At 37.3% G+C, this 11849-nt stretch overlaps 1 protein-coding gene across 1 annotated transcript in view; it reads left to right on the top strand.

Moving 5' to 3' along the window:
- Positions 1-2193: 2193 nt before the first annotated feature.
- The window catches only part of LOC117337147 (small conductance calcium-activated potassium channel protein 2-like), a 63687-nt gene continuing 54031 nt past the window's right edge, over positions 2194-11849 (top strand). The window contains exon 1 of the mRNA XM_033897982.1: positions 2194-2413. Coding sequence (XP_033753873.1) covers positions 2351-2413 — 63 coding nt within the window. The 5' untranslated portion in view covers positions 2194-2350. The remainder of the gene's footprint in view (positions 2414-11849) is intronic.

Raw genomic sequence — 11849 nt, 5'->3', positions numbered from 1 at the left:
TTTAAGATGGACTCGTTAAAATGATGTCTTATCAATGTGAAAGAGATTGTCAAAATGCCTACTATTCGTCTCTATTTTTCATACAAATCTTGATTCCAAATTTCTGAGCTGTATATCAGAATGGGTTAAACAGGTGACTCACATAATTTACACTTGGCTTTGACAGGGAAGGATCTGGCAAAAATACTCCTTAAGGACTTTATTAGATATGGTTGGTACAAACCGGCAGAATGAATTATTCATTAGTAGAATTTATATATCCATTCTTTAACTGAATAGTACACAGTTTTGTTAATACGGTTTGGGGACTGAAAAATCATTTGTAATGGGGTTTTTTTGGTTGAGGGGTACGAGGGGGGGGGGGGGTTGCTGGAGTTAACTGACAAGTTCCATTTTGATAAATACGAATGGAGTTTGTCTAGAGATGTCTGTAAGCCTTCGGCTGATTCAAAAAGTATTAGCAAGTCATCAGCCAACATGAGCCAATCCATTTCAGTATCCATAAGTTTAAAAGCGTCGGCTGTAATTGACTCCGGGAATCATTAATGTATAGGTTAAAGAGTGTTGGGCGTAGACTGTCGCCTTGTTTATCACCTCTGAAAATGTCAAAATCAAGGGTTAACAAAGAGGTTGTCTTTAGGTAGATTCAGTTGAATACACGAAATAACCTCTCTCCCGCCCGTATCTACTTAAATTTTACAGAACACCTTTCCTCCATACTGAATCAAATACTTTGTTTAAACGTTCAACAAAGCAATCAACTACAACAGCTGTAACCATACACATATTTGATATAATCACGGATTTCAGGACAGGCATATTGTTTTTTCTGAACCCACACTTTTAATTACTCATGTCATCAAACATTTATTTAGCAAGTCTGTTATTTATTTATCAAGGTAATTTGTTATATAGATACTCCTATATTTCCCAGGGTTAAAGTGACCACATTGTCCATGTAGATAGTGTCGGGTAGTAATAACGGTACGGAATAGACAGGCCTAGCATCATCACTGGACTATCGTGTTTTATGATTTCATTACATACATAGTTCGGGTCTTTTAACTTTGACTTTAAACATATTTTATTGACAAAATAGAGACAAAGGATTAGGCACCAGGTTTTTCAACTTATGGACGCTCTCTCCCATCATACAAATACATTACATGGAAACATTGAGGTACATGTAGGCATACACATATAGAACATTTAACATAGACACAGGCTCACAAGAAAGAGTACGTGAATACACATCAAAATCTATTGCTGGATTTGATGTAGTTTTGCACATGTCGGAACAGTCGGGTCCTCACGCCTCTTTACATTTAAGAGTTTTGATTACGTTACTAAGTTCAAAGTTATTTTACACTATTGTATTTTACACTATTGTATTTTACACTATTGTCTATCTGTATTTTTTATGTTTCAGTGGTGACACTAGACATCTAAAATTACACACAAATTCATTGTCGGCTGTGTGACATTAATTCGTGTTTTAATCAAATCCAAATTCTTTAAACTGGCGGACAGATTCACATTAACAGGATTCTCTTGGTCAGCCTGGATTTTATGAAATGATTTAACGAACTACTATAGTATCTGAATTTAGCCTATGTACATTTTGGTCAGATTTTGAATACGTCAGTTCAAGGTTTTTCGTGTTGTTCCAGTAGTAGTATACATAAAGAACTTTTAAAAGTACCATTGTGTGAACTCTAGGTTGATATAAGTACAGTTGTAGTTATTGTAGGTAAAGTTGATCATTTGTATAGATCTAAACACAATAGTCGACCCGCTTGTCGAGGCTTACAACAAGTGAAAACTAGCTATCTATTTAAACCTCACTATATTGTCAGTCTGTGTCCGTGCCTTACCAATACAATGACGAGCACATTTACTTTGCTACTTATAGAAAACTCGGACACTATTCGTTAACGTCGAATACCAATAAATAAGCTTGTTCACCTTGAAATTAATACACAAGAATTAAGTTAACATGTTAGAGATATTATTTTTACATATTTCATTAGTCTGTGCTAGTGTGGACTAGATCTATTGTAATTACGAAGATTTCGGTACTCCATCGCAATATAAAAGTTGTATTTAAACCATTTTCCAATGTACACCATATTAAAATTCAAGCTAACTATGCAGTGTAAATGTACTTCTTGCTGTACTTGTTCTACAGGAAAAACACCTCTCCTCGAGGAAAGTTAAAGACGCTAGAAAAACGTGTACATTGTACATAATTGTATGTATAACTGAATGTTGCAGCTTGGTCCGCTTGTCAAATTCTGCATATAAATGCGGGTGGATTTTGATTTAATTGATCAAGGATTAAAGTGGTGGAATGGAAACGACTTTTTTCCAGCACGACGTTGTACAAAAACAGGGCGATGATGACGCAAACGGGGTAAGTTGTTACATCATACTGTATTTAGAACCAATATGGCTATATTTGTGGCCAGCTTAAACACTTATGTTTTCAATTTGAAGTCGTCAAAATATTATAGATTGACCTAGGAAAACTGGTGTGGTTTTAGCTTGAAGGTACAGGTTTTGTTTCATGTTACCCTTGTAACTGTGCTGTGTGTTCTGTTGCGTTTCAGATTTGTAGACGTACATGTATTATAATGCTAAAGTGAATTGAATTCAAACAGATGACCTTGACTCATACGACCTTTCCAATGCTTTGTATGAAATTAGCTCGGCTGTCAGCTCATAGACGTATCGTTGAGGGTTCCCAGGATTTTTAATGTCCATTTCAGTACGATGTGAAGCATATCCAGTGTTGAATATTGAACTCGATTGCTTATAGATCATCTGAATGATGTTGAATAATTTAATACCACGGATACAGTTTTGTTTTAGCCAAATATTTATTTCTTGAGTACATTTGTATATGTGTTAATGTAATGAAATTAAGTCCCTAATTGTAACTATTTCCATATTGAATTGCCACGAGTGTGAGATTCTACTCATCTCATTAAAAACATATATATATGAAAAATCTGATCGGCTCTATATCTCCAAAGAAGCATATGGAGTGACAGAGACCGTATTTAACACTATGTACATGTCACATCGACCTGTTCCTTTTATACTATTCTAAGGCCCTGAGGGTTAATTTTCTTTTCATTGCCGACATGAAACTGTGACGTCATTTATTATGTGAGGTCACAATAGCATAGTGACACGTGTGTGAAACGATACATTTTGTATGACGATGGAGTTCATGTCTACTGTAAGGTGATATTACCCACACTTTACCATCCGGTTTCCTATAATATTAACACCCCCTACACAGGTACGACTATTGTTACACGAATTGTTCCCCATGTCCCCTAAAGTCGCACTGAATGCGAATCACCGACCATGTTAACCCTTTAAGTGAACAACTGTAGCATACAGCACTGCAATACACACATGCACAGGTTAATTAAATGAGTGTGAGCACTGGACAATTCACGCGGAAAATTAAACTGGCAATATCGTCGCCGATCGAAAGCTCGACTACCGGAAACAGAGCTTATGATTTTCTGGTACAACCTCGGGTTTAGAGTAATTTAGTTATACCAAAAAGGACGGTCAACTGATAGGAAGCGTCGAGGTCATTGGCGAAGGAACGACGCTAAACTGTAGATTGATCATTAAATAAAATGTTTGTCGTTCATATTGGATTTTTTAAACATTCTTTAATTGTTGAAATTTGAAATAAGAAAGAAAAACTTGTATCATAAATCTAGGACACGTGCACGTCCGTGCTAATACTTGTTAAAACTGATGACAGAATATATGTATTTACAGTCTAACAAAGGTAAGACTGTAAGCAGCCAGTGATTAGTATCTGATGTGATAACTTAAAATATACCCTAGTCATTCTCTTTAACTCATTCAGTCGTAACCAATATGTTCCGATCCAAGCAAGTGTTAAAAACTTGAAAAATTTTACGTTAAAAAAACTCTCATTTTGTACATATATGCAACTGTGTGTGGTTTATGATATTTTACTGAAGTATAATTATGGTAATTGTTGTCACATAAAGACAAATACCTCCGAGATCCAGGGGTTCTTATCACTGTATACGCCACCTTTTAGGAATATTTCAGAAACTCGCTGAATCATTACATTGAAATTGCGCGGCCCGATAAGAGCAATATTCACCATGTACAGAGCTCAAGCAATTTATGAACTATGACATTTTCCAAGCATGGATTTAAAATAAATATCCAAAGTGAAATGTTCTTTTAGTTTGCTTTTTGCTTTGTTCTGTAAATATCTGGTTGCGTTCGTGTAATTTTTGCTATGGATATTAGTTTCCGGATGATGTGAGCAGAACACACTCTGTCTTTATTCACTAAAAATAAATCCGTCACAATTTTTAACTTCCGAAAATTACAAGTTAGTTGTAACATGGCCAATACATAATTGTGGAAATGAACATTTCCCCGGCCGCTGTATAGTATCAGTATGTGTCTTTTGAAACATCAACTTTCCACTATTAATAATAAAGAAGCATTTATTGGGTTCGTTTTGAGATACTGGACGTCGAGTGGTCAGTTACATATTTTGATGCATACCTTTATATGTTCTTCGTATGCCTTGGTCAGCCTTCAATAAAAAGCAAAAAGTACCGACACACACGAAATTGTAACCAGCTGATAAAATGAGGAAAAAGTTTGAACAGAATATAGATCTGCATGTGGACCCTCTGGTAAAGGACACTAGGACCGGTCGTGTGTGTATAATTATCACCCCCGCTCGCTTTGTTGTCTGGTCACGTTTCTACAATTTCAATACACAATGAACATTTAAATTTGCTCTGGTGTATCGTACACAAGACATTTAATCCTGCAAGGTCGAACCCCTGCTTTGATATAACTAAAAAAGGAAACATGTAACAAAGTCGATACGTACGTTTTTATTGAAGCATAAAATTTTGGGGAAAATGTATATTGGCATGGGTTAAAGATTGGTTGTTAGATGATTAGTTGTTTGGACTAAAAGGTTACAATTTGTCATTTGAAGGACAAATGACGGTTTGTCATGATTTGTCATTTGAAGGACGGATCACGGTTTGTCATGATTTATCATTTGTAGGACAGATCACGGTTTGTCATGATATGTCTTTTCAAGGACATATCACAGTTTGCCAAGATTTGTCATTTGCAGGACAGATGACGGTTTGTCATGATTTGTCTTTTGTAGGACAGATGACGCGCTGTCATGATTTGTCTTTTGAAGGACAGATCACGGTTTGTCACGATATGTCATCTGAAGGACAGATCACGGTTTGTCATGATTTGTCTTTTGTAGGACAGATGACGGTTTGTCATGATATGTCATTTGAAGGACAGATCACGGTTTGTCATGATTTGTCATTTGAAGGACCAATCACGGTTTGTCATGATTTGTCTTTTGTAGGACAGATGACGGTCTGTCATGATTTGTCATTTGAAGGACAGATCACGGTTTGTCATGATTTGTCATTTGTAGGACAGTTGACGGTTTGTCATGATATGTCATTTGAAGGACAGATGACGGTTTGTCATGATTTGTCATTTGAAGGACAGATGACGGTTTGTCATGATTTGTCATTTGAAGGACAGATGACGGTTTGTCATGATTTGTCAGTTGAAGGATATATGACGGTTTGTCATGATTTGTCATTTGAAGGACAGATGACGGTTTGTCATGATTTGTCAGTTGAAGGACAGATGACGGTTTGTCATGATTTGTCATTTGAAGGACAGATGACGGTTTGTCATGATTTGTCAGTTGAAGGATAGATGACGGTTTGTCATGGTTTGTCAGTTGAAGGACCAATCACGGTTAGATTGTTAGTAGTAGGTGTTACATGTGTACAATGAGTACATTACACCTGTTAATGGCGTAGTGAATTTATATCCTCCTTGATGTGCAGTGTGTAATCCGTACATTAGTATGCTCCAATGATTATTCATGTATAACGAAAAATTGCCAACCATTCTAAAGAGTCACTGCTATCGCTCTCGTGTACTCAGAAACGTTTAATATGAAATGACATGGCATGACTTAATATGTAGCTATGACAGACTGTTTCTGAAGTTTTGTCAATGTTTGTCTATGGTCAGGACAAAATAGAGCGGATACTCTTTCACTTGTCATTGCCTGTAACACAACAAGGTTTAAGGAAAAGCCTGATACATGTCCCCCCTACACACAATCGTACCCTGTAAGACGATTCTGTATAACAAGTTTGCTGTTCCCCATTGTTGGACAGTAGCATTCCCTTCTTCCTCAATTTGTGTTGCTTACCTGTTCCGTCATATTCATTATTTCCCTGATAGGTGTCGACTGCTGACAAAAATAGTGTTCTGAGAGATCCAGGTCGAAGAGGATGTAACATAGAAGTATTGTATTGTACCTTGTGCGATACCAAGTTTGGCGCGTTCGATGCGCAAGGACTGACGGTTCCGTTGTGACCGCCCCAGATCTCCTTTTGATAACGTGACCTTCCCTGGATGTACCTACATGTAGATGGCGCGTGTCGTCGATAAAGCAGAAGACGCTTACCCCACTAGAACACACCACATTTGTCTTCGTTTTATCAACTTTAAGATTGAACTTCAGATCTTTTTACAGATATATTTTAGACCATAAATACCCAATCAGCCCGGCAGGAAAATCAGCGTACATATACAATAGATAAGATGCTTTAAGGTTTTAGATCGGTTTTTACTATTTTAATTATCTCCATGTTAGAACTATCGATTCGTCATTAAGTCTGTATTCTGTCTTGTTTAGAGAATGTATATGAATGTTATTTTTTGAGGCGTGACATTTTGAACAAGGTCGATCTCCTCTATGAAAGTTCCGATCATTTGGTAAGTAATCGTTTACCCGTAGATATTCTGGGTGACACTGAAAAGGCCAAACTACCAGGTAGCTCTACTTTCGCTGAATGTCTTCAGATACTTCTCTAGCTTTTCTAAAGTCTTGACACTCTCCACACACTATCAGATACTTCTCTAGCTTTTCTAAGTTCTTGACTCTCCCCAAGCAGCTAAGACTAGACTGAACACCATACTCTCTCTACCATATCATGTGTTGATATTACGGAGTAAGGGCACCTGCTCCTGCTCTTGCCGGGTGGCCTGACCACCTTCGCGGAATTTAAATGACCTGATCTGACACGGGGAATTGAAGCTGTTAACACTGTAGGCGTTACAAACGATCGAACCTCTCAAACATGAACGATTTACGTGTAGTGACGTTCTATTTGCACATAACGCCTTGGTTAATCAGGTTAGTTATTATTCTTCCAATTATGTCATGCTTTAAACACCTCGGAGCTAATTCATATCGACTGTTTCCTTCCCAACTCTATCAAATATAACAGCATTAGTATTCAAATTAGGAAAAACTGCACAGTCAAAATCGTAACCCTTCTGGCAGCTCTGCTGTTAAGTTCATGACTTGAATTGTAATCGTCGATTGTGGAAAAAATCATGCAACATTGCAAATTTTCGATTATTGGAAAGTGACAACGGCTTGTTAAATTAACAGAAATTTCGCCAAGATGTCATCTCCGTTAGAGATATTGCTAGGAATATGTCAGTTAATGGTCCCTGTGGTCTGCATGTCAGTACACTTATACAATTTGTATCTTTGTACATGGTACAACGCTTTTGTATCGTTGTATAGGCCTTATCGCTGTGGTTGCTTTTGAAACACAGCCGCGCATACCAAGTTAATTTTTCCGTATTCCACAATAAACACCTCAAATGTTAACTCTGGTACACGTATACATACGGACGATGGTAAACTCGTGACGTGAGTTGGATTCCACAGGAAGCGCAAAGAGTTGGTATTTCCTCAATTTCGTTTCATTTTCTTCCACTGGACGTTTCTTTTAGCTGGTGCTTGACATTCGTCCTCGGATCACTTTGGATGTTAATTTTTGAGTTGCAGCCTGTACTTTTTATGGTCGTTGAAACATGACTACCAGGATATGTGATAAGGATACAAACACATGTCCCATGTGTGGTACAGGAGATGGCTTTACTTCCGGTGTATTCGTCCCGATATGCTTCCCGTTGTCATAACTGGTATAAAATAATATATTAGAGCAGATTTAATAAAAACGTTCAATATGGTGTTTGTGACAGTGAGAATGTATATGGAGAAGTAACTGGCAATGACGTAGGTCCTTGAAGGAAACAATGGTACTACAATGTACATAAACATATACAACTGTATGCTAATCACACTTAGGTCATTATTGTTAATTTGATATCAGTATGTTACAAAACTGGTACCAATATTCGGCTAGGTAATTTGGGATTTACCTACATGTAAACACTTCTTCTACATAGTTTCCGAGACAGACTTTCACTGTACAAAGTGATGTGTATAATCATTCTCTTTATTTCAATACTATCTAATAAACTGTTAATAAAGACAAGGTACATCTTGGCAGACAACGTACTCTCTTGTTAAGTCCTCTATCCATACGGGCCCATCTTTATTAACGTGTGGAGAAGATGGCCCGTCCTTGATCTCACCTTACCATTGTGTATTTCGTCGAAAACACAGTACAAATATATACATTATACCATCTACGTCATTGTATTCATCAGATGATGCATACAATTTCCCGCCTGTACACACGGGTGCCTTTGTCGTATTGTACACATGTGTGCCTTTGTTGTATGGTATACACGTGCGCCTTTGTTGTATGGAACTGTACACCCGTGCGCCTTTATTGCAGAGTGCACACGCTTGCCTTTTTTGTCGGATTCACACATCCATCTTTCTTGTTGGATGCATGTCTTTGGTGTAGAGCACACACTTAATTGTGCCTTTGTTGTAGGGTAATGTACACGTGTACCTTTGTTGTAGGGTAATGTACACGTGTACCTTTGTTGTAGGGTAATGTACACGTGTGCCTTTGTTGTAGGGTAATGTACACGTGTGCCTTTGTTGTAGAGTAATATATGTACACGCTCGCCTTAATTCTTGTAGGATACATTTGTGAGCCTTTGTTGTAGGGTTCACACGTGCGCCTTTGGAATTTTGACCAGCGTTATGACACTGATATGGGACTTTATGGGTGTTTTGGGGGTAAATAAATACTATCTCATCTATCCATATTGTATGTAAGGTAGGTGTTATGCCTTGTCCGATTTTATTGTGTTTGCATCGAAATCTTAGCGACATATGCGCCGGGGGAAACCAACGGCGAAGTTAGAGTGTTGACCTTCAATAGAGAGTTAGAATAGTTATGGTATTAATGTTCAACATACGCGGTTAGGTTCAAGCTTTATTGCCTCATATACAGCTACAAAAGAAAGACCAGGGACGACTCTATACCATTCTAAATGGTTTTGACAGTTCATCAGTACAGCCATCTCAGGTACAGGAGATGTATTGGAGAGTTGGCCTAATGAAGGCCATAAATATTAAGTCAAATTTCACTATCTCGAACTCTGATAACTCGAAGACGGCCCTGCTTAATGCGAAGTAAAAAAAATAAGTTCCAGCAGCTCATCTCCAATACTAGGGATAGTTCGATTTTTTCATGGCCAGTCTGATTTCAAGTTAACGAGGTTCTATTGTAGCATTGGATTTGTCCTTACGAAGTTTTTGTTTTCAATTGGGAGGGATTATTTTGATAGATCGGTGAACGTGACGATACCATGTATGTTTACTACTGAGAAACACTCCGAAATGAAAATGTGAGTTAGGTACGTGGTTCATTGTTTCTCTGGAACAGAAGCAGGTTACTGTGTAAGTGTTGATACATATAAAACAGCTACGCCATGTATACTGCGTAAGTGTTGATACACATAAAACAGCTACGCCATGTATACTGCGTAAGTGTTGATACACATAAAACAGCTACACCATGTATACTGCGTAAGTGTTGATACACATAAAACAGCTACACCATGTATACTGCGTAAGTGTTGATACACATAAAACAGCTACGCCATGTATACTGCGTAAGTGTTGATACACATAAAACAGCTACGCCATGTATACTGCGTAAGTGTTGGTACATATAAAACAGCTACGCCATGTATACTGCGTAAGTGTTGATACACATAAAACAGCTACACCATGTATACTGTGTAAGTGTTGATACACATAAAACAGCTACATCATGTATACTGTGTAAGTGTTGATACACATAAAACAGCTACACCATGTATACTGCGTAAGTGTTGATTCACATAAAACAGCTACACCATGTATACTGCGTAAGTGTTGATACACATAAAACAGCTACGTCATGTATACTGTGTAAGTGTTGATACATATAAAACAGCTACGCCATGTATACTGTGTAAGTGTTGATACATATAAAACAGCTACGTCATATATACTGTGTAAGTGCTGATACATATAAAACAGCTACGTCATATATACCGTGTAAGTGTTGATACATATAAAACAGCTACATCATATATACTGTGGATTCGATTCAATGACATAAAAATAATCAGCAAACATTAAAACACAATCGGTTCAACTATAATTGCCACAATTCACTGGAAATTGAAAAATCATGACGAAATGAATATTATTTTAGATATGAATCGATTTGAAAACTCCCTGGGACAATCATAATAATACATTCGTACGTTATGGCCACGTATTTACCCAGGGGAGTTAAGTCACTGTAAAAAAAAATATGAGTGGAGGGGTTGTAAACTCGCGGGGGAATTAAAAGTACAATCTCTCTAACATTATATATGGACAAGAGTTTAACCGTCGTCAGTTGGAACACAGTAACCACACTCCACAATACAATCATTCCCCCAGCTGCCATACTCTCACTGCAGAATAAAACAAATTAAATTGTACATTTGGGAAATATTGTTATTTACGTAATAATTCCTACCTAGTTATGTTTGGTATATATCTGTCACATTAATGTACTGTTAATGTGTGACAGTTATATCTCCTTACCGACCAACACTGTGCCACATGAATATTAAATACAGCGTCTGTGTCTTCATACTCTGCGGATCTGGTAAAATCAGAACGACAGTGGCGCCGGCTTAATGACATTTATTGGCACACTTTATACCATACTGGTAATATAAGCCAAGCAAAAACTCCACATATATACATCAGCCATTGGAGTTGTTTGAAATCGCTGTACATTTTTTTCTGTATTCTAATGTTTAAGCAAATAATTATTGAATTATGATTTTTTTTTTACTGTTTCGTAAGAACAAACGAAATTAGACACATTAAAAATTTCAAATTTTGAAGAAGAAAAAAATATTTCAAGCACAACGAGGTTTCACGCTCTATAGTCGTTTCCTAATATAAACGGCGTACTGGCCATTTCTCCATTGCTCGCCAACTTGACTTGGTTCAAGTCAATCATTCTGTGAGAGTAGTATACAGTAGCTTTAGGGACGCCAGAATGTCGCAAAGACGTGGAGTCATATCTCGTATCGAACTACTTCCATGTACCATGTGTTAAACACAGATCTGTATTATTGATGGTCAGGCAGCACAGTCATAATGCGACTGGGGTTCGATTCCTCGATCGGACGCGAAAAGGTATGGGGTCAACTTACCCGAGCACACACTTAGACCCCTTATACGCTTCCATCCGGGCCTACAAGAGTGATTGATATAAGTTTATATAACTTGTTTCGCAATTGTTGTAAAATGGAAAATGTTTTCAGGGAATATACTCTCGAAACGAAAACAACTTTATAAAACGTCAGTAATGTTATTTGCATTACATATAAATTCTCCACATGTAATTATGCGACGTGTCACTTTCTCCGGCAAAATATTGACGGGTTTTGTACTGTACAAACTATTGCCACGTATATCCTTG

Source organism: Pecten maximus, chromosome 11 (genome assembly GCF_902652985.1).
Source record: "Pecten maximus chromosome 11, xPecMax1.1, whole genome shotgun sequence".
Taxonomy (NCBI): domain Eukaryota; kingdom Metazoa; phylum Mollusca; class Bivalvia; order Pectinida; family Pectinidae; genus Pecten; species Pecten maximus.
This window is presented reverse-complemented; position numbering and strand designations above follow the sequence as displayed.